Here is a 23,771-nt window from a genome sequence, read left to right on the forward strand (position 1 = left end):
CTTCAGCTTTCACTGGATCGGTTTGCAGCCAAGTGTGAAGCAGCTGGGATGAGGATCAGTACCTCCAAATCCGAGGCCATGGTTCTCACGCGGGAAAGGGTGGAGAGCCCTCTCTGGATCGGGGATGAGCTCTTGCCTCAAGTGGAGGAGTTTAAGTATCTCAGGGTCTTGTTCACGAGTGATGGTACAAGGGAGCGGGAGATTGACAGGCGGATTGGTGCTGGGTCAGCAGTGATGCGGGCTCTTTACCGGTCTGTTGTGGTAAAGAAAGCTGAGCCATAAGGCAAGGCTCTCGATTTACTGGTCGATCTACGTTCCCACCCTCACCCATGGTCATGAGCTTTGGGTAATGACCGAAAGAACGAGATCGCGAATACAAGTGGCCGAAATGAGTTTCCTCCGCAGGGTGGCTGGACTCTCCCTTAGAGATAGGGTGAGAAGTTCGGTCATCCGGGAGGGACTCGGAGTAGAGCCGCTGCTTCTTCACGTCGAGAGGAGCCAGTTGAGGTGGTTTGGGCATCTTGTTAGGATGCCTCCTGGACGCCTCCCTTGGGAGGTGTCACAGGCAAGTCCACCGGGGAGGAGACCCCGGGGAAGACCCAGGACACACTGGCGTGACTATATCGCCCAGCTGGCCTGGGAGCGCCTCGGAATCCCTCCCAGGGAGCTAGTGGAAGTGGCTGGGGAAAGGGAGGTCTGGGCTTCATTGCTCAGGATGCTGCCCCCGTGACCCGAACCCCGGAGAAGCGAAAGAGGATGGATGGATGGATGGATGGATTAATTACATTGATATTAATTGAGACCATGTTGAATTTATTTCAGATAGGTAAAGACACATCAGGTCATTTTGACCTAGGAAAAAATAAAACTGCTCCTTACAGTTGAACATAACAGAAGGGATAATATTAGAAAAGTTGGCATTTTCTATGCTAATGCAGTGTAAATACTCACATAATGTAGACAAATAAACCCACTATTACAATCCGAAAAGGTTTTTTTTTTGGAAAAACAGTAAATACATGAGCAGAAACTGAAATGAAATGCGTGTATTTACAGTAATCCATATGTAACTGAATAAATCACTGGTAGTAAATCTGTTGCGTTTGTTGTTAATGCGCAACTACACAGTTATTAGACGATTTAAACTAAGGCCAGTGCTTATGTAGGTTTATGCTCATTATCATAAAATGTTGTTTGGCAGTATGCAAGTTTCCTGATCATGAACACTGCCCTACAGTAAAGTAGCAAAATGACCATATAAAAATGTTCTTTTCATACAAGACACTCCTGTTTGAATTTGACTTCAAAATTGAATTGTAAAACTTTTGTGAAAAAGTTTCACCATTTCCAGATGTTTAACAGGTGGAAGTCTATGAGAATGAAATCCGGGTAAAAGGCATTTTCAAAATGTAAATATTTTGCAATAGACTGATCTCATAGGTGAGAATATAGTAATTGGAACGAGGAAAGGCGCCGCTTGCCTTTCAACATTTGAATTTCGCCAAAGGCAAATATACAAATGCATTGTCAGCTTGCTTATCACTGACATGCCTTCATAAAAGGTGGTAAATCACCTTTTTCATCAGTAAGCACAGTCAGACATTTTTCTGAGACTCTTTTGTTAAGCATTACTACTGAATGTAGCCTAAAAAGCCTAAAAACAGGAGTTTAAAGTTGTGAACTATAAATAATTTATTCCAGGTGAAAAGTTCGGATTTGTACTTTTTCATAAACGAATGTTTTAAAACAGAACAGTAGATGAGACAAGGTGTGTGGAGTCAACACACCTTAGAAAATATAATTTCAGTGGATTATTGTTCAGTTATGTTCTACTCCAGTGACAGTTTAGTACCTTTATTTTGACAGGTTGTATGAGCGAATAATAAACGTGGTGGGGATAAATGATAAAAGTGGTTGGATAGTGTAGTGGTTAACACCTGTCTTCGACACTGTAGACTGGGGTTCAATCCCCCACCAGGGCAAAGACCCTACACTATACCAATAGAAGTCCTTGGGCAAGACTCCTAACACCGCCTTGGCCTACCTGTGTAGAATGATCAAACTGTAAGTCACTCAGCCAAAATGCCGTAAGAATATATTAAACATAGCATCATTTCTATTGGATTGCATTTCTTTTATCACCACAAGGCACCGTGTTCATAATGATTTACCAAATCTCAAAAAAACTACTGTTATTCTGATCTTTAGCATTTTACTGTGGGCACAGAGTATTTTGATTTTTCATGACACATATCAGATCATTGCCTTCATTTCATGAGGTGGGAAATCCACTGAAAGACTAGCTAGACCCTCTTTTGGAAGATCCAGATCTTGCTTGTTTTGGCACAAATCAAGCCCTGATTTTTTGCTTTGCTCCAGTGAAATGCTCCCTAAAAATCCTACTCTCTCTGATGTTCTTCACAGCTGTCTGTGGTCTGTCTGCATATGTCCCTCACCAGTATCACTTGGTGAATGAGAGCAAAACCTGGACTGAAGCTCAGAGCTACTGCAGACAGACCTACACGGATCTGGCTACCATCAACAGCATGAACGAGATGAAGAAGCTGGATGACACTTTGAAAGATGAATCTCTTAGGGTCTGGATCGGCCTAGAAAAAGTGACCTGGAAGTGGTCTCTGCAAGATGGAACGGTGTACAGAGAAGGACAGTCATACAGTAACTGGAATACAGGAGAACCAAACAGTAAAGCTGAAGAGGAGATGTGTGTTCAGATGTATATAAGTGGAAGCTGGAATGATGAATACTGCAGCCATTTATTTAATTTTGTGTGCTTTGAAGGTAAGAACTTAGAAATGATGACTCATTTCAACCTAGAAATATATGGATAATAATTGACATTTTTCTCTGTATTTAGATGGAAGTGCAATTGACTCAAAACTGGAATTTATTGTCAGTCGCTAAAGTCTGTCAGTAAACATTTCAAATGTCACTATACAGCACAAATTTGAACCTACAGGCAATACAATCTAACAATACATGCCCAAATTGAGAATGTCTTTCAAGACCTCTTTACAGTTTTTAGTCAAGTTTTACTGCAGCAACAGAGGGAGAACACAGTTCTAGTAGCTTTGTTTTCCTCGAAATCTTCAAAGCTGCTTTTCCCCTGCATGGTCCTGGCTGAACTCAACTTGGCCCCACTCAATGCAAGCCTGATAGCAGCAAGACAAAATGACTCCTGACAAAAAAGGAGAGTTTTGGAAAAACTACATCCGAATTCAGACATTGAGGATGCTCTGGATGCTTCTGGATGTTCAAAAAGTCAACCTCTTTGATACCATTTGCATATGTTTTTAGCACTTCTCAGACCATCCCAGATACATCCCAGGACCTTTAGTCAGGGAACATCACTGAACCTGAATCCATTGAAATTATATTTTGTAAGCTGTACTGACTCCACACACCACGTCTTGCCTCCAGGCTTTTTATTTTAAATGTTCTAATTTAAAACATTAGGAAAAACTCCTTAAAACAACTGCTGTACCTTTGAGGGTACACTTACATTGTTTGTACCTTGAATGAATCATGTACCTGTATAATGTGATTATTTTAAACAGTGTAGCAGTTTTATGTAACCTTTTGATATCAGCTCAGCTGGCTGGGAACCTTGACAATGATAATACCAAAAAAGTACTGGGTACCAGGGACCAGCTTTTGCCTAATGGAAGTAGAGTCAAGTCGAGTCGGTACCTCACTGTGGAAAAGCAGCTTTAGCGTCTATTCATTCAGCAGTAACTGAGGACCAAGCATATTTTCACTCAACTAAACATTTTTGATGCTTACTTCCTCCCAGATTGCTTTAAAAGTATTTTGTCCTGGTCAAAAGTTAGGAAGCTAACTTGCCCTTCTTCCAAACTAATCTGAAATCTGATAGCTTAACCTGCTGCACAGTTGCAAATTAATTTATTTTCTATGTGTTTTACTTTTTTCATGAGTTCATTTGCATCAAAATATTATGTCATTTGTTATGTTGTAAGATTCTTTGTGTGCAGAATGATGAAAGAAATTGCTGTTCATGGTTTTCAGAAAGAAGTAGTAGTTATGTATTTATTAATGACTTCAAGAGCTGGCATGATGCTCAGAGCTACTGCAGAAAGAATCACACCGATCTGGCCAGCGTGAGGAACCAGGCTGAGAATGTCAAGATAATGGAGGCAGCCAAAGAAAACAGAGTGTGGATTGGCCTGTTCAGAGTCTTCTGGAAGTGGTCAGATCAGAGTTACTCCTCATTCCGGTACTGGAAACAAAACCAACCAGATATTCCTAGTGGAAAAGAGACCTGTGGTTATATTGTAATGACTGACGGGGGCTACTGGAGTAATGAAAACTGTGAAACAAAGTTTCCGTTCATCTGCTATGAGAGTGAGTTGAATTTTGGTGAAGGTTCAGTTACTCCATTTCAAAGCTATGGTGCACGTTTATGTGGTCCCACTTTAAATAGTGTCTAATAACTGTACACATGAATAACACTTGCAACAACATGGTGACTACTGATGACTTAACCAATGTAATAGATGGATTACAGGAGTACATCTTATGTAATTTTGTTACATAACAGTTATTATGTAGGTACTGTGTAATAAAGGAGTGGTAACAGACATTGCTTTGTAACATTTAATTCATGCTATAAAAGCTATATTTTAATATAAGGGGGCGTCTGCTGTTCTGTCTCATTACAGACTGGTTTAAAACTGAAACTGGTTACAGTGTCACAGCACTAGCAACATAAATGCTGGCTAAAATGTTAGGACAGCTGGCAGATACAGTGTAAATGTCTTAATGCAAGTTATTACATACGTCCTTGCATTGATGAAAAAGATCTGCTGTTCCAGTCAGACTACAAATGAAATTACATCTATGTAATTTCTGTAATCCATCTGCAACAAACTAAATTAGTAGTTACATGGTTGTTGCACATGTTCACATGTAACTAGCTATTAGAGACACTTAATACAAAGTAGGACCATTTAAGTCTACTTGTTTAACAAAGTTCACAATTTAGAGATGCATAGTTTTTCAAACATACATGTTAAAAATGGAAAGATGTAGCTCAATATATATTGTTAACTTTCAGGGAAAAACTCTACATACATATTGATTAAGGAGGCAAAGAGCTGGTACGATGCTCAGGTCTACTGTAGAGAACGTTACACAGACCTGGTCAGTGTGAGGAGCCAGACTGAGAACCAGCAGATATTAGATTCAGCAAAAACTTCAGTCAATAACAGTCTGTGGATCGGCCTGTTTTACAATTCCTGGAAGTGGGCAGATCAGAGTGCCTCTTTATTCAGATACTGGGCATCAGCACAACCTAATAACCGTGATGGAAACCAGAACTGCACTGCAGTGTTTATGGCTGAGCAGGGCCGATGGCATGATCTGAACGGCAACAGCCAGCTTCCATTCGTCTGCCATGAAAGTGAGTTGCATCTTCTATAATTTAAGTATTTTATTTGCTAATTTCAAGTGTAGTTGTCTATTTGAATTTTTAAAAAAGTGTCACTGATCATGAATTCAACACACCTTACTTGATTATGTAAAACTGCTCTAAATTATGCACCTTATGATCCTTTCCTGTTTTCCTTTTTCTTCCAGACCAGCTGATCTTGATCAAGCAGAATCTGACTTGGAGAGAAGCTCTGAGATACTGCAAAGATAATCATGTGGATCTGGTCTCAGTTCACTCTGAGGAGATCCAGCTCTGGGTGAAGGAGGTGGCACAGAACGCCTCCACTGAACATGTGTGGCTGGGTCTGCGTCACACCTGCACCCTCAGCTTTTGGTTCTGGATGAGTGGAGTGTCTATCTGCTACGAGAACTGGGCTCCAGGTAACGGGACAGGAGGAGAAGACTGCAGCCCTGTAGAGAGAACCGGAGCGGTGCAGGCTAGAGGAGGTCAGCAGTGGGTCAGCCTGCCTGAGGATCACAAACTCAACTTCATCTGCCTCACCTATGAAGGTTAGCTGCTGAGTGCATGATTGAGTGTCTGTGACTTGCTTTCTTATAGACTGTAAACTTTGCATGTGTTATGTTTTTGTAGATGAAATATGAAAACAAACTGGTCAAATCATCTGTACTCAACATCAGTGAGTACAGCATCAGATCAAGGGAACTAAAATCATGTGTAACGTTTCATTCCTGTGGCTCAGGTTTTGGAATTAAACCCATTTAGAACTGCTGTAGAGATTTAAGGGTGATAACCAGACATCAAATGTGCTTCATTTGATTTCATTGAAATTACATTTTGATTCTTGTTTCTGAGCATTATATTTGGTAAGATGACTTATGATAACTAGAAATAAGTAGTAATTATAAGTAATACTAGACATGTTACTAGTTGTAATATTGGTGGTGGATTTTTTTTTTTACCCATAGTAACATCCTTTTTATCTGTTTTATGACACAAAGCTAGTGGTGTTATGGCCCAGACCCTAAAGCCAATAGTAGTACAGTAGGATTTGTAGCATTTACCTTTTTCACAAAACTGGAAACTGCAACAGAAAGCCAAGAACATGTTAATTAAATGAACCACCACGATCTGGTTTAACATATGTATGGTAAAATATGGTGACTTTAATAGACTCCACTAGGCATTTGTTTTGTTCATCTTCCTACAGTATATCAGATTTATCCAATTTTGTATATTTCCACTGCCATTATTCGTTTGTGAAGTTTGTACTCTTGGTATGACAAACTGCTGAAGTTGCCGGCAAAGTGCACATATAAAAATGTTTTGACAAATGGCTTTATTCAAGCCAACTTCATACTAATTACTGCTGTGGTAACATTAATTGCATCACCTCTGTTTACTTTGTGTTGGTTAAGCAATAAAGTTGGTGAAGGCATCAGCACTGTGTGTCTAAGTGCTTTTAATTGCATTAATTTGCACCGGCTAGAGGTAAATATTGCAGGCAAAGTATCTCATATGAACCAACTGTTGTTGGAGCTAATTTTAGTGGAAAACCTCTGACAGTTTGATCTTCCTTTTAAAACTTTTCCACAGCAATTTAAGAATCTTCTGGCATCATGGGTCAGTTTTTTGGTGATTTCCTGAATGTCCATAATTAGGAATCAGAACATTTTTGAAACATATTTCTTCTCGAGTATATAAACAAACATTGAATTTGGTGCACAGGTGACTTTACTGACTCCAAAGGCCAACAAGGGAAACAATAGTAACATTCATCTCTGATGATGCTGATTATTTGCTTTGAAAATCAGCCTGGGCTACTTTGCATGTCTATCACACAAAGAGCTTTGCATAAACCTCTTCCCTGGTCCACAGAAACCCCCAAAAACCATTTACTGGAACTGTCCGTGTCGCTGCTGACGGGAACAATACAATAATGAATGAGGAAACAATACAAGACTGTCTGGGAATACACGTAGAAGGGCTGGAGCCTGGAGGTATAAAGAAGTGAGATACTGTATATGAGCATTATGTGAGTTGGAGAGGGGCAGAACGACATCTCGACACTGAAGAAAGAAGAATATTTTCCTCCAGGATTCGTTATCGTTCACATTAGTACCGAGTAGAGCTCGTCCAAGTCGTTCTGCTTTCCATGATAACCCTTACATGGTATAAATGTTATGGGGCGCCAACGTTGTGAAGTTTGATCTAAACATCTGAGTGACGAGATATATGGGTCTCCCAGAAATGGATTTCAGTTGGGTTGGGTTACAAGAATGGTGCTCCAATACAACCACCTCATGTAACACCAGCTCAACCAATGTTTCTATTTGCTACTGAACTTGAGGCATTTTTCCACACTAGCCTAAAGATCCATGGTGTGGTTTTCAAGAAAGAGGTCACAAATGTTTTTAACCCTAAGAGAGGGTCACACTGTAAAAAGCTGAGAAGCCCTGGTTAAGAAGTAGTGAATGTGATATTTCTATAATCTATATAGTGACTTTACTGCAGCTCATTCCAGTTTGCACTTGATTTACGATGTTGAAATGACGTTACCTGCAAACTTGCAGGCGTCAAATTCAAAATGCGTGAATATTTGCAAAAAACAAAGTTTATCCCTTTGAACGTTAAATATCTTGTCTTTGTAGTGTATTCAGCTGAATGTAGGTTGAAAAGGATTTGCAAATCATCGTATTCTGTTTTTATTTATGTTTTACACAACATCCTAACTTCATTGGAATTGGGGTTGTACATGACAAAGGAAAAAGAGAAAAACAAAACCAGAATATTGGAGAAAGAAGAACCTTTTCCTGTGGGATTCTTTAGCATTCATGTTTATAGCATGAGTAGAGCTCTTCTAAATCATGGGTCTCCATAATTATCCTTACATGGCGTAATTATTACAGTGCACCAATGTTCAAGTTTGATTAAGTTTGATCTAAGCATCCGAGTGATGAAAGTACATTTGTCTCTCAGAAATGGATTTCAGTCTTTTTCCTTCTCTCAGGACAGTGTGCACTTTGTCTTGGTCATTTACTCTTATATCAAACAAGGCATAAGTTAAGTATGTGTCTGGAAGATGGTTCCTTGCAGCTGTCTACTTCAGCCAGGTGTTTATCTTCTTCAAAACATTTACATTTGAACAGTCGGATTCAGCGCCTCTACGAGGGTTGAGGCATGGTCTTAGGTGCGTCAGCAGAGGGTTGCTAGAAGATATACATCTCAAACAAGCTCTGCTAAATAGCTTCACCTGCAAGGCATGGGAAGTGTTGATTAATGTAGATTATGAGCTCATTGCTGAGGGAGGGTCTTGGCTGACTGCTGAACTTGAAGCACTTTTCAGCACCAGGTTAAAGACTTGTGGTTTGGTGAAAAAAGAGGGGGACGTGAAGTTTGTTCAACCCCTAAAAAGGGTCACACTGATGGTTTAGAAGACTTGAATGTGTTACTCAAATACTGATATACTTATACTACTAATATTCATATCCATTTACTAAGCAGCATGCAAAAAGACCTGAAAGAGTCCTATTAGCTCAGTTCCAACACCACCGAGTGGGAAGTGTATTGCTCATTTACCATTTTCATACAATTTATCCTTTGATGCTGGAATCTTATACTTGTATGGTGGAAGCTTGAGTTTTACTACCAAACTGACATGATTGAAGCCATGATGCCTTCAAAGCTGATTGGCTGAGCTCATTTAAAGTGCTTCTACTGCACTCTGCTCTTGCCTTCAGCTTTATTGATTCATATCGTCCTCACTTCCCCTCATTTTTTTTATTAAAATAACCCTGAACTCCTTGAAAACCTCATGCTATAAATTGATTGTTTTTCACTTTATTTTCCCCATACAATTTTTCCTTACTTTCTTTCTGCATTGTCTCTCTAACACAAATCCTTTTTCTGTGCCAAAACAAAAAGAAAAATCACTCCGTGCTCAGCACATTTAACTAGGAAGTTCAAGGAGACAACCTTGGGTCTTTCACTGCCTCACTATCTGGCAAGTTAGTCACTGAAAACAAATCTGGATTTCAAGTGACCCTTTGTAAATACCCAAAGCATTGTGGTATTAACCATGATCACCAAAAATCACGTTTTTAATGCTTATAAACCGCAGTTATGGTTAAGGATTAGTAAACTGATCCAAGAGCAGATGTGATTTGCATCCTCATTCTAAACAAAGAGGCTGAGCTGGATGGATAAAGGCAGTAAAGAAAAGATACTTGGACAATCTGAGAAGCCACAGTACTGCTAAGGATCCTGTTTCAGTCTGGAAAGCCCTCCAAAATATCATCAACCACAAGATGAGAAAAATTCCCGCTCTCTTGAATGACTCCGGCCCAGTCCCATTTCACACCTTGCCCCTACCACTTAGCTATTAGTCTTTTGTTTTGCACATTCATGTTCAGGGGGTAGGGCTGCACAAGCAACCAAAGAATCCCCCAAATGTTAATATTTTCTTCATTACAGATTATGGTAACCATTGTATTATCCTAGTTTGTCGTTTCAATGTATTTCTGGTCATTTTCTTCATAAGCAAGGAAAAAAAATTAATAGCATGCTAATGTCTTTGGTAGCTAGCTAGCTAACTTTCCCATTTCTCCTCCAGCAGTATTCATGCCGGAAGCGTTAGAACGTAACTGCTGCTCTATTCAAGTTGGAACGGGAAAATTCAAACAAGAAGCTGGTGAATATCTGACTTCAGCTTTGTATCGCTGAAAAATTAGGGGTGGGCAATAATAAATAATTGCCCCCTCTTTGAAAGCATAACATACCCTAAATGTAACCAAAGCCCAGCAGCGAGAACTTTTCCCTTGTCCTGCCATCACTGAAGACAATTGGGCCCCAGTCTATCCATTCACCCTAAAGCACTGATCTGATTTACTAGCACTGAGTGTCACAAACATTTAACAAAATCACTGCAACGATGCTCTCAACCATCATTCCAGTCACTCCAAAAATGACAACTGTATTTATGCTTGTAATGGCCAAAAGAGAGGATGTACTGAATGTGGGGTAATTTACTGGACCATGGAGACATTTGCCAGATCCCGGGTTTTGCCATTCCCCATGTGTTCTGCGTTAGTACTCCAGGGATTGTGAACACTGATAGGAGTCACGTGAGTCCCCTGTGACTCCTGGGAAATGTAGTCCGTGTCAGACTCCGGTTGTGGCCGATCTCCCAAAGGCTGCTGGGAAATGTCCTCAAGTGTGTGAGAATGCGTGACAATTGGTCACACTGGATTTTGAGGGTTATTGGTACAGGGGGCTGAATACAATTGCACAAAACACTTTAGATTTTTATTTATTGAAAATTTTAAACGTATATAATTCTCACTCCACAATTCCATGCTACTTTGTGTTGGTCCATCACAAAATCCCACTAAAATGCATTTAAGTTTGTGGGTGTAACATGAAAAAAAAAATATGGAAAAGTTCAGTTTTTCAAGGTACTTTACATAAAAATAAATACAAAAAGGCTTTATTTGATGCGTATCCAAATAGAGCTGCATCACTTGGGACAACGTGGGTTAAGTGCCTTACCCAAGAAGAAACTGGCAGACTAGTCATTTCTAGAATCCTGTAACTGACCACTCTGTGGTTGAACAATAAGGAGGCATTATGACCAGACCTTTTCAGGAAAACGATACTGGAGGCAGTGCAGGTGGCCACAGGTGCGACCATTCACAACACAGTTTTTGCACACAAATGCACAAAACCAGCAGCGACGTCCACTTATCTTCTCTTACATTAGCAGCTTTTCAGCTTGGAGGGTTGTTCGTCAGTGTGTTAGGTTGTCACATTCTCTGTCCTCAGAGCTGCCCGAAAGCCTTTAATAAGGGCAAGTTCTCCTTCCCCAAATCCGACTCAGGGTGTTCATCAAAAGGAGGAAGTGCGCTGAAACCAAACCTTAGGGATAGAGGGCAAATCTGCCCCCAAGCCACCCCAATCCTGGCTCTCTTTAGCACAGCTCCCAGGATTGAAATTTAAGTGGTTTCCTATGGCTGTGCTACCAAAAGGGGAAGTGAGGTTTGGGAGCGGCACCAAAGAAACACCAGTGTTAAAATGAAAACTCCATTTGACCCCAGCATTGAAAGGAAACTGTTAATATATATGTTTCTCATGATAACCTGCCTTATATTGCATATTTGATACACTCATGCAAAGTGCTTTACACTTCATTACTGGAACAGTCTCTGATCAAAGGCTGATCTAATAATGACACTCATGTTCTTCACAGCTGTGTGTGGTATATCTGCATACACGTTGGTTCCTCGTTGGTATCACTTGAGTAAAAACAGCACTGAAGCTTAGAGATACTACAGACAGAGCTACACTGATCTGGTCACCACCACTACATATTCTTGATATAATAAATCCTACATTTTTAGAAATACTGAAAGAAGCACCAAACTATACTGAAATGTTGATTAGCAATAAATAAACAATAGATGCTGGGTTCCCAGACACTCAAAGGGATTAAGACTAGTCCTAGACTACAGCAACAATCAGAACAAAAAGATCCTTCTCCATTGAAGGAAGTTATTTTCTGGGAAACTGACCCTAAAATAATTTTACTTTAAAATCTGGAGGGTCTACTTTAATCACTTGTTCCATCAAGACCATGTGAAGCTATATTACTAATAGAGAAAAAAAAAAAAAATCATATTCATAACTCATTAATGCATTAAGACCCTGCATTTTTTCCATTTCTATCAGGAATAAAGATTTAGCCATGCATTTAATCTTTTTAATTTCAGCTGTCTAGATGGGCCCTATGAGGTTATGTACAAGCCTTATCCATATAGAATGTGTGATTTTGCAGACTTCAACATTTTCGATGCACAACTGTTAGCCAGCTGAAACCGTATCGGAGGTTTTTGTGATTGGATCGTTTCACTCCAACTCACCTAGAAATTTCCTTTTTCTTCTTACCAATGAGATACATGTTTGACTTCACACAAACTTTCGATATCTTTGGAAACCAGCAAATAGATTTTTTGTGAAGACATTTTGAATTTAAGTTGTAGGTTGAAATATCTGAAATTACATTTCTCCTGAAAAACGATTTAAAACCTGTAGAGCCAAATCCTTCACCAACTTTATTACTTAGATAAGGATTACAAAAGTAAAACAGAGGCACCATACAAAAGTTGAATGTAAGTCAAAAGAATGCAAGTCAAAATTCAAGCACAGAACTTTATAAAACTGACTATGCACCATGTAGGTTGTTGCAGGCTTTCATTGCAACCAAACAGGAAGACACCAACATTTGAGGACAGACCAACTAAATAAGGAGAATCAAGTTCTGTTTAAATGGAATGAAGACGTGCCATCAGACCAGCTCTTTGCATACAAGATGTCCTGCTTAAATTTAACTATGCAAAAAAGTGTTTAGCACAGCTTTTAAACTGCAAATTTAGCCATGCGAGTCATACCACTACCAACTTCATGAATGTAGGACTGGATGAAGAACCTTAAAAGCAAATCAATGGGAAACCATCAAATCAACAGGATAAACTCAATATGTTGCAAAACAAGATCCTAGAGTAGAAGTTCATGCAAACAATTCTTACTACACTACTATAGCATACATAAAGAATGTGTACAGGTGTGTTCGGGGGCAGTCGTGGGCTGGAGGCCCTGTGACCGGAAGGTCGCCGGTTCGATTGCCAAGGCCGACAGTTCATGACTGAGGTGTCCTTGAGCAAGACACCCAACCCCCAACTGCTCCCCAGGCACCATGGATAGGGCTGCCCACTGCTCTGGGCAAGTGTACTCACTGCCCCTAGTGTGTGTGTGTGTGTTCACTAGTGTGTATGTGGTGTTTCACTTCACAGATTGGTTAAATGCAGGAGGTGCAGGAGGTTTATGACCTAATTAATAACCATTAACAAGCTCCTAATAAGGGTAGTCATGTAAAGTGGCAGTAGGTTACGTGAGTGGAAACTTGATCAGTAGTCATGTCCATGTTCAACATGCTTCATGAGACAGGCCCCAGGTGTTCCGTCTCATTTCCTTTTGTGCTCCGTTTCTAGTTCTGGATCCATTGTTTTTCAGCGCCGATGACCAGAGCTTCTTTAGTCTTCAAGGTTGAAAGAGAAAAAAGGGACAAGACAAGATTGTACAGTGCGGTCTAAATATCTTCAGTCACATGGACAAAATAACTAACCTTAATAGGCGGTGCAGATGAAGTTGAGTTTGTGGGTCTCAGGCAGGCTGACCCACTGCTGACCTCCTCTAGCCTGCACTGCTCCGGTTCTCTCTACAGTGCTGCAGTCTTCTCCTCCGGTCCCGTTACCTGGAGCCCAGTTCTGGTAGCACATAGGTGAAACATTCAACCAGTACCAGAAACCCGGAGTGCAGGTGTGACGCAGACCCAGCCACACAAGTTCAGTGGAGGCTTTCTGTGCCACCTCCTTCACCCAGAGCTGGATCTCCTCAGAGTGAACAGAGACCAGATCCACATAATTATCTCTGCAGTATCTCAGAGCTTCTCTCCAGGTCAGATTCTGATTGATCAAGATCAGCTGGTCTGGAAATTAAAAAAGAGAAGAATGTGTGCAATTCAATCAAGAAGCCAACGTTTTATCTGGGTTTACATAATCAGTTTCTAAATTAATGATGATGATGATGCTCACCCTCATAGCAGATGAAAGTGAAATTCATTTGACATGGCCAGTTTTCCCAGCTGCCCATTTGCCCTCCTGATGCAATGACTGCTACACAGTCCTTATGAAGAGTCTCATCTGGCTGTCCAGCCCACCAGTTCCTATATATGGAGTTACTCTGATCTGACCACCCCCAGGACTCTCTGAAAAGGCCTAACCAGACAGGCTTTCCGTTAGCTATTCCCACGATCATCTGGTTCTCACTCTGGTTCCTTGCACTGGGGAGGTCCGTGTACTGCTTCCTGCAGTAGAGCTGAGCATCAGGAAAGTTCTTTAGCTGAGTAACCAATTGTAATTTTGTGACAGCCGTTTTCTTTCCTGAAAGAAAATTGTAGTACATAATGAAGAGCTCCTTTATATTTTCACAACTTGAAAAGAATTGTCTGACAGCAACAGATGGAGGATGGAAGGTGGAAGTGTGTAAACCCTTTAGAATTCTCAAGGTCCTGTAGATTTGACTAGGAAATTTCTGGAGAGCACGAGAAAATTCAAACATGCTTAGAAATGTGTACATAGTTATACTTGTTGATCTCATGTTTATCTTTAATATTAAAATGCAAATAAAGTGGGAACAAGTAAGTCACAATTCGACACTTAACTCCTGAGTCAAGTCCCAAGTTAAGAAAGTAGAGTCTCGATTCAAGTCCAGAGTCAATACAGGTGAATTTCAAGTCAAGTCGGAAGTCAATAGTCCTACTCTGAGTCTTAAACAAGTCAGTCTGCATTATTCAGCTAATTTAATGCCATAAACAGGCAATGAAGGCAACAGTACTACAGCCTTTTAATGACAGCATGTTAACTATGTATGGCTGGAACTTTTTCTTCATCACCTTTAACAAAATCCATTGTACACAGATACCCACAAGGATGGTACTTCAAAAAGAACCTCTTATGAATCCTTTCATGGAGTAAATGTGCTGTAGATGGTTCTGTACAGAGCACTTCAAAAAAAAGGTTCCATATAGCACCTAAAGGATTTTCTATTGTTAAGCTTGCCATTGTGATTGTAGGAGAACCCTGTTGGGTGCTCTGTAGAATCTTTCAAAAAGGTTCTATATAGAACCATCTACAGCATATTCTCCAATCTGAAGAACCATTTCATGATGCAAAGAAACCTTTAATGCAAAGTATTCTTCAAATGCTTTTAGAATGTTTTTTATAAAAGAACCTTTGAGGAACCATCCCTTTCAAGTGTGCAAGACCAACATACTGGTACAAAGACACTACACAGGGGAAAAACAAATTAAAAGTACTATTGAAAATAATTTGATGATTTTTAGGAACATGGGGCACACAAGACTAAAAACAACCACCGACACAAAAAGACAGCAAAATTATGGTGAAGTTGCCAAAGAAGTGAATCAGCTTTGTGGTGAATATTAGTCTGGTTTTACCTGCAGAATCTAAAAAAATTGAGGTCCAATAGAGACGCTGTGTCTTGTTCTTTTAATTAGCCACCATGAGGAAAATAAACAGTTTGCTTAAGTTTAAGTGCTGAGCGCGCATTGATGCTGTGGATGCTTTGCTTGCTTCTCGTTTATGGAGGTGAACCTGAACTCTAGACACTTTGCTTCTCTTCTGAAATAAAATAAGGCGAGAATAAGCACAGGAAACAAATCCATTTCACATGAAAAAGTAACCGACAGTGCAGGTCTGCAGTCAGACTCTCCATGTTTTTCTACTTTCTCGAGTCCGAGTCATTGGTTTTCAAGTCAAAGTCACGTCCCAAGTCTGTTGATTTTGTGATTCAAGGTCATGTGACTCGAGTCTACACCTCTGCAAATATTAACCAGAATAAGATTAAATACACGTATAGCCAGTACATTGCTTTTTGCAGCAACGAGACATGAAATTTTAGTCTGATCCAAGTTATTTTTAAATATCAGTAAATACCTGAATACTAGTCAGTCAGTGATAATTAAAAAGAAATACAAAAGTAACATTCATAAATCTTACGTCAATAGTTGATCTGGCAACTCTTTTGAAGCAAAGCTATTTTGAAACTAATCTAGATGTACCAACCACCCTGAGATGAAAACGGTCTTACATCACTTCAGAGAGTAAAGGAGACAAAGTGGGGGGAAAAAAAAGTATTGCGTCAGTCACCAATTGTGCAAGTTCTCCCACTTAAAAAGATGAGAGACCTGTAATTGACATAGGTAGACCTCAACTATGAGAGACAAATTGAGGAGAAAAAAAAAAAAAAAAAAAAAAAAATTCTGAAAATCACGTTGTCTGATTTTTAAAGAATTCGCAAATAATGGTGGAAAATAAGTATTTGGTCACCAACAAACAAGCAAGATATCTGGCTGGCACAGACCTGTAACTTCTTTAAGAAGCTCCTCTGTCCTCCACTCATTACCTGTATTAAATGGCACCTGTTTGACCTCGTTATCTGTATAAAAGAAACCTGCCCACAACCTCAGTCACACTCCAAGCTCCACCATGTTGAAGACCAAAGAGCTGTTGAAGAACACCAGAAACAAGATTGTAGCCCTGCACCAGGCTGGGAAGACTGAAATCTGCAATAGGCAAGCAGCTTGGTGTGAAGAAATCTACTGTGGGAGCAATAATCAGAAAATGGAAGACCTACAAGACCACTGCTAATCTCCTGCGATCAGGGGCTCCACACAAAATCTCAGCCCGTGGGGTCAAAATGATCACAAGAACGGTGAGCAGAAATCCCAGAACCACACGGGAGGACCGAGTGAATGACCTGCAGAGAGCTGGGACCAACGTTACAAAGGCTACTGTCAGTAACACACTACGCCGCCAGGGACTCTAGCAGTGCCAGGCGTGTCCCCCTGCTTAAGCCAGTACATATCCGGGCATGTCTGAAGTTTGCTGGAGAGCATTTGGATGTTCCGGAAGAGGATTGGGAAAAATGTCATATGGTCAGATGAAACCAAAGTAGAATTGTTTGGTACAAACTCAACTCGTCATGTTTGGAGGAGAGTGAATGCTGAGTTGCATCCAAAGAACACCATACCAACTGTGAAGCATGGGGGTGGCGACATCAGGCTTTGGGGCTGTTTCTCTGCAAAGGGACCAGGACGAGGACCAGGACCGTGTACATGAAAGAATGAACGGGGCCATGTATTGTGAGTGAGTGCAAACCTCACATCAGCAAAGGCATTGAAGATGAAACGTGGCTGGGTCTTTCAGCATGACCATGATCCCAAGCACACTGTCAGGGCAACAAAGGAGTGGCTTTGTAAGAAGCATTTCAAGGTCCTGGAGTGGCCTAGCCAGTGTCCAGATCTCAACCACAAACCTTTGGAGGGAGTTGAAAGTCCGTGTTGCCCACCGACAGCCCCAAAACATCACTGCTCTGCATGGAGAAATGGGCCAACATACCAGCAATGCTGTGTGCCAAACTTGTAAAGACTTACAGAAAACGTTTGACCTCTGTCATTGCCAACAAAGAATATATAACAAAGTATTGAGATGAACTTTTGTTATTGACCAATTACTTATTTCCCACCATTATTTGCAAATAAATTCTTTAAAAATCAGACAGTGAGATTCTCTGAATTTTTCTTCCTCATTTTTGTCTCTCATAGTTGAGGTCTACCCATGTCAATTACAGGCCTCTCATCTTTAAGTGGGAGAACTTGCACAATTGGTGACTGACTAAATACTTTTTCCCCCCCCACTGTACCTCCACCCATCCCCCTGGCTCCTCTGAATTTGCACCAGTATGTTTGACAAAATTCTTAAAACAGGATTTCAAAATAGGATCAGTGATTTTCTAAATTTTAGCATGTAGCAAGTTAAAAGGAATTTTAAATTGTGAATTTCCCCTGCTGTGAGACTAACAAAGGATTCTCTTATCTAAAGAAAAGGGAATAGTTCAAATTTTTCTAACCTCCAATTTGAAACAATTCTGTATTTTCAAATTGGTTTAAAATTGCTTCATTCTACTGTTCTTGCAAACAAAGTGCATATTCTTACCTGTGTAACATACAAAGTTATATACATTTGTGCAGTCGTCATCAACCCAGTTTCCATCAGAGCCCCACAAGAAAACACAAGAGTTCCTGTTTAGTCCGTTGTTTGGCTCGCCTGTATACCAGTTATTGTAGGACTGTCCATTTATGAAGGAGCTGCCATCTTCCAGAGACCACAGCCATTTCTGACCATCTACTCTATTTAGGCCGATCCACACACGCCCAACTTTATTTTGAAGCATGGATTTCACCATGTTCATCTCTTCCGGGTTGTTGATGGTGGCCAGATCAGTGAAGGTCTGTCTGCAGTAGCTCTGACCTTCAGTCCACGTTTTATACTGATTCACGAAGTGATACCGATGAGGAAGGTATGAAGCCACATAGACCACTGTGCAGAATAAAGACACGTCAAGATTTTCTTGATGCAAAACAAAATACCAAAAACAACTTCTTGCAGACAGACAGATGCAAATGAGGCAAATACAGTTCGGTCAATAAATATAAATGCATGTTGCATAATTTAACTTGGCTCAAAGTGCAGAGTTTTAGATCATTTTCATCCACATGGTGAAAATTTAATTACATCTTCATGCATAGCCAAGGAAGTGAAGCAAGTTAATTTTTCACTCAAGAAGGAACATGAAACAATCGTCAAGGTTCCTAGAGAAGAAAAACCCCTTTACAATGGTTGGCTAGCTCAAGAACAGTAATTTACCCCAAGATGTAAAGCATCGTTAAAGCCTCAAGAACAGGAAGACCAGCCTATACAGTTCAACATCTTTGCACAGATCAAACAAAAAGATCAACAGAATGTACGAGAATGATAGGAAGAAAAGAGGAGCCAAAACATAGCACCGTATTCATTGAACATGGTGGAGGTAGTGTTATGGAATAGGCATGTATGGCAGCCAATTGAACTACTTCTCTTACTTGTTGCATCTGCTGAAAAAGTGGCAGGATGAATACTGACATGTAAAAGGCTTGAAGTGTATATTATCTGTACATTGGATGCAGATAGACAATAACCCAAAGCATACCACTAAGGCAACCCAAGCATTAAGGAAAAGAGCCATTTTTCTGTATTGACCAAGACCTCACCTAACCTCACTCCAATATACTGACGATAGCAACAATGTTTATGGACCTCACTGTTCCTATTACATCAGTTGAAGAAGGCAAAGGAAAAACCAGAGTGGTGTCTAGCTCACTATTTGACCGTTTGAAACGTCTACTAGAGACAGTGCTCACTGACCTGAGAGCAGCAAGACGAATGAAGTCCATTTCTGATCCATGAACATCTCAACCTACATGTTTAAGTCACATTTGAAGTTTTAATATCATTCCAGCACCAGTGCATTGAAATTGGCATATGAAAGTGATCAAATGAGACTCACGCCAAAAATCCAAATGCTTAAAAATCCTTTTGCAAAAATGTTGGTAAAAGAGTAAATGAAGCCGTTTTCTCTGTCCTGATGTTCTCTCGTTGTTCCCCACCTCATGCTAATGTTCATACAGAGTACATCACCTCTTTATATCTCACTTGATACCAACCCACCTTTGTTTACACGTAGTCAGACAGATGAGATCAGTCTTATTTTACCTTGCTTTCATCAGTCATTGCCTCCTGACAGTATCAGTTAATGCCAAGAGCAAATTCAAATGAATATCTCTGGAGAGCTACAGCGTGAAAAAGCTTGAGGCATGAGGTTCCATCACATGTGAAGAAGGATGCAGGTGGTTTTACCTTGGAAAGCCAGTAATCAGCACATCAGAGATGTTAATCAGTGTGGCCTTTTGTTGTGGGCGGCTTGAGGACATAAGGCTTAATGCATGTGTGTACCCAACCATCACTCCTATGAGCTTGATCCTACTGGATTTCAGAATACATTTACAATACGGTATTTAAGGCACCATGGTATTTTAAAAATGTTAGTTTTATACATTCTGAATCTGGGAAAACATTTACAATACAGGCAGATTGTATTTTATGAAAGACTATATGGCTACCAGAATAATATTGCAAAAATATTGTAAAAAAAAAAAAAAAAAAAAAAAAAAAAAAAAAAAAAGACTGCTTTTAGAAAAGCTGAAGATACAAGGACCATCATCTACACTGCAACTGAATTTTGTTTTGCAGTTTTACATTACTATGGTTCAATAATTATGCAAACAAAATAAGTTTATACTTAACAAGAGGTGAAGTTAGCATAGGCAGCTCCTTCATAACATGCTAATTTACTTAGAACAACCCGTGTCAAGATAACCAGTTATTCAAGTTAACTTTCAAGCTTTTAAGTTTTCCTCCCACAGTCCAAAACACATTCACTCAGGCTGATTGGACATGCTAAATTGCCCCTAGGCGTGAGTGAATGAAATTTTGTTTTTTTGTGTGTGTTTGTGTCTCTCCCTCTTCCTTCTCAGGGGTACCTGCTCTGGAACCAGTCATTTGAGAACCAAATCAGAGGCCTGGCTGGTGCAGTTGGGGGAGCCAATGTTTAAAAAGAGGTTTAAGACAGCTGAAAAGACAGGACTGATTACCTGTCCTGTTTTAGTTTGTCTTTAGTCTCGTGTAGGGAGTGCTTAGTTGGTATTTTACCAATCAGTGTGTCTTAACTTTGTAAGATGGTCTTGTATATGTTAGAGGAAGTACTTTAGTTGTGGTATTTTTCCTGCACACTGTTTTACAAGAGATTGTACCACCTGGCATTTCAAACAGGCAAGCGGAACGAGCCAATACATTCACACCATGTAGATGTCTACTCTCTCTAGCTCCCTAGGTCAGAAGGTGGGCACCACCACTTGTACTTTTGGTTACTGGCTAGGGAAGTGTAGGAGTTGGCTTTTTTTTTGGATTAGCTAAATCTTGAGTAGGTAAGTATGGTTTGGTTTTGATTTTTTCTTTGGTGCCATCCAGTTTGGTCCTAGATATCACAGCACTCTGGCTTTGAGGTTTTAATAAAAATGGCTTCAAAAGCTCTACATTGGTCAGTCCCCGATTCGGTTCACACCAGTTCAGTATTTGAATGCCACGTTACTGATCCCACACACCCTAGACAAAATGTGGGGTCGTAACAGTGTACACACGTGCCTCCAGCTGAATAGAGAACATTAACACCATGGTCAAATTCATCCCATACTTGATTGAGCATGTCAGGTGTTGCTGCACTCACAGCTCTCAGTGTGATTTTGAAGGTCATCCAGTGTTGGGGAACCAAGAAACTTGGGAGGTTGTGTCAACGAAAACCATGGTTGTACAGTTATGAGGGATTCACTCTTATTGAAGTGGAGAACATGGAATGCTTTCTGCCCAGAGGTCTCATCTCCTCCCAGACTGAAGGGAGCCGTCTTCCACCGAGTCAGAAACTCTGATCCTCTTTCAATTGGATTGTGATTCCAAGGAGCTCCAGGATTGCAAAAATATTGACATTGACATCAGATGAATTTTTGAAAAATCACCCTGCATATCATTGTAGCAGTAATATAGATAATTTAATATAGAAACTTTCACTTTGTAAATACCCTTTTTTCTTTGTAAGCATCTAATTAGCTCTGCTACAATAATGATAATTTCAGGTACCCATGGGATTCGGTCTCTATGGGATTTGCAGGTCTTGGCACTAATGGTGGTGTCCCTTCACTTTCCCCACATTGAGTTCAACACTGTACAGTTCCAAATTATGCACAGATTTTTTAAGCTTGTAATATATACAAATTAAATCATGTGTAACAAATATTCATATAAATATTTTATGATAAAGCCCAACTCTGCAGCCAGTTAGTTACTGTAGATTTAGAGAATATTTAGTGTTCAGCACACTAAACTAGTTGGGACAAAATCTGTTGTGCAATAAATGTTTCATTGCCTTCATAAAATCAGTGCACCTTGTATCATACAGTAACACCACTGTCTAGAGAATGAGTGACAATTTTAGGACTCACTAGTCATGAATAAAAACACAGCTTTGAACAATTTACACAATTTTTAATGAAAGAAAGAAAAAAAAAAAAAAAAGTTCCACACAGTTTGGGACACTTGCTTCAAAACCATAGGATCTAATTGCTCTCCATGGCCATTGAGGGGTGGTCATGCAGTCTCACTCCCTGCTCAAAAATGCAGAGGGTGTGGCTAAACTAAGGCTCCACTTATGGACAAACTAGCAGTAGTGAAATGAAGATGTGGGACAAGCAAACCTAAATATAAAAACTTTAAACCAAGTTAAAAAAAGTTACAATATTTTTAAACATTAAAAGATCAACATTGTACACACTACTTAGGAGTTGAGGGTGCAACTCCTAACCAGAAATCAATATTTATGCCACCAATATTGAGATACACCAGCCCACGTTCAGCAGGTACTGAAATGGAAAGAGGATGTGCAGAAATGTACCATTCCAAGCTGTGAAGGTGCAGTTGTGGGCTGGAGGTTGCTGGTTCAAGCCCCTTGGCTGACAGTCCATGACTGAAGTGGAGGGTCAGCTTTTGGCAATGTTAAGGCTTTGCCGCTCTAAACTTAAAGCTTCCTTCAAATTGGAAATCAATGCTAGAAATTGTTGGGGTGGGAGTAGTTCTTTTGCATGAGCAGAACGCAAAAATTGACCACCTAGTTATTTTTATAGTTAAAAATCAGACTCTCAACATAAAGTATTGAGAGAAACTTTGACCTTGGTGTTTGCAGTATTGAGGTTTACTTCAGGTCAAGTTTGCAGTCTGTGTTCACAGACAAACCTCGTGTTTTTGAGCCATATGTAGAGCTCTCGAGGACTATGGAGATCAGCATTGTTTCAGAACCATCCTTTGGAAATTCGGCATAAGCGTGGGTCTGATAACGTGTTCGCTGATGCGATCTCTCAAGCTTGAGAGAACAGATGAAAATCATTGGAACCAGTGTTTCATGGGGGGTATGTCCAAAATGCCCTTGTTGCTACCCTCTGCTGACCTTGTGTTTCCCTTTCATCCTCTGTTTTCTAGGTGGAGATGTTTGGATCAGCTGATCTGGTACCATGCATGCTGTGATTGGTGGCTGAATAAAAGATTCATCTGCTGCTTTTTCATATTCATGAGATGCAGTTGGCCCACTGGGTTTTTACCTTGTGGTCGGTGGTGGCCTTTAAGAAAGCTGTAGTTTGACTAGTCTTAAATGTTTGTTTACCTGGTGTTTTGCAAATACAGACCAGTTAGAATGACCCAAGTATGATGTTTGTACTAGTGATTGTGACTGTTGAACTTTTATCCATGTGGTACTTGTACCATGTTGCCTGTTTACCTGTCGAGGGAGGTAGGCTAGCTCACTACTAGTGTGCTCTTATGTTTACTTGGCTTCAGAGGATGAGTTTGTGATTTCAGCATCAGTTCACCCTGAAATCAATGGCTCTGTGAATATTTGCCCCAACACATAATACAAACTATTCATTTGAGCATTAAATGGGTGTTCTGGTTTATTTGTTTTTGTTGCTACCCCTTTTCCTTTTTTCTTAAATCAGAATTAAAGACACTGCCTCTGAGATGAGATCAGCTTTATGTTGTATAGCTTGGAGATATTTCTTGTTTAAGCCTTCATTTTGGCTTTCTGCCCTCTTTTTTCCTTTCTGTTGTTTTGGGGCAGTTTTTTAATCTCTCTTTTCTTGTTGTCTAAATACCAACCTGGGCTAAGTACCATACCGGTCACCCCTCTACAAAGGTGTGACAAAGGGCTGCGCTTTGCCACAGCCTTAAATAGAGGA

At 40.1% G+C, this 23,771-nt stretch overlaps 2 protein-coding genes across 2 annotated transcripts; one reads left to right on the top strand and one right to left on the bottom strand.

Annotated features, from left to right (window-relative positions):
* The first annotated feature begins 4,048 nt into the window (after positions 1–4,048).
* LOC119264726 (C-type mannose receptor 2-like) lies at positions 4,049–6,022 on the top strand. Its single transcript, XM_037543430.1, has 3 exons — positions 4,049–4,380; positions 5,093–5,437; positions 5,614–6,022. Exons 1-3 carry the CDS (start codon positions 4,167–4,169, stop codon positions 5,979–5,981), a joined length of 927 nt encoding a protein of 308 aa, XP_037399327.1. The 5' UTR covers positions 4,049–4,166; the 3' UTR covers positions 5,982–6,022.
* Positions 6,023–13,299: 7,277 nt separating this feature from the next.
* On the bottom strand, positions 13,300–19,348 carry LOC108441683 (C-type mannose receptor 2-like). The gene is made up of 4 exons (XM_037543767.1): positions 19,303–19,348; positions 18,055–18,438; positions 13,602–13,964; positions 13,300–13,514 (listed from the first exon to the last, which is right to left on the bottom strand). The coding sequence occupies exons 1-3, from the start codon at positions 19,346–19,348 to the stop codon at positions 13,603–13,605; spliced, it is 792 nt and encodes a 263-aa protein (XP_037399664.1). The 3' UTR covers positions 13,300–13,514; position 13,602.
* Between the last annotated feature and the right edge of the window lie 4,423 nt (positions 19,349–23,771).

Source organism: Pygocentrus nattereri, chromosome 12 (genome assembly GCF_015220715.1).
Source record: "Pygocentrus nattereri isolate fPygNat1 chromosome 12, fPygNat1.pri, whole genome shotgun sequence".
Taxonomy (NCBI): Eukaryota; Metazoa; Chordata; class Actinopteri; order Characiformes; family Serrasalmidae; genus Pygocentrus; species Pygocentrus nattereri.

Coding starts and splice junctions, on each gene's coding strand:
- LOC108441683 (XM_037543767.1), bottom strand. CDS start 19,348: ATGTTCATGGATCAGAAATGGACTTCATTCGTCTTGCTGCTCTCAG. Junction 18,439..19,302: donor ATTCGTCTTGCTGCTCTCAG/GTCAGTGAGCAC, acceptor TATTCTGCACAG/TGGTCTATGTGGCTTCATAC. Junction 13,965..18,054: donor TAACTTTGTATGTTACACAG/GTAAGAATATGC, acceptor TTTAATTTCCAG/ACCAGCTGATCTTGATCAAT.
- LOC119264726 (XM_037543430.1), top strand. CDS start 4,167: ATGGAGGCAGCCAAAGAAAACAGAGTGTGGATTGGCCTGTTCAGAGTC. Junction 4,381..5,092: donor TCCGTTCATCTGCTATGAGA/GTGAGTTGAATT, acceptor GTTAACTTTCAG/GGAAAAACTCTACATACATA. Junction 5,438..5,613: donor TCCATTCGTCTGCCATGAAA/GTGAGTTGCATC, acceptor TTTTTCTTCCAG/ACCAGCTGATCTTGATCAAG.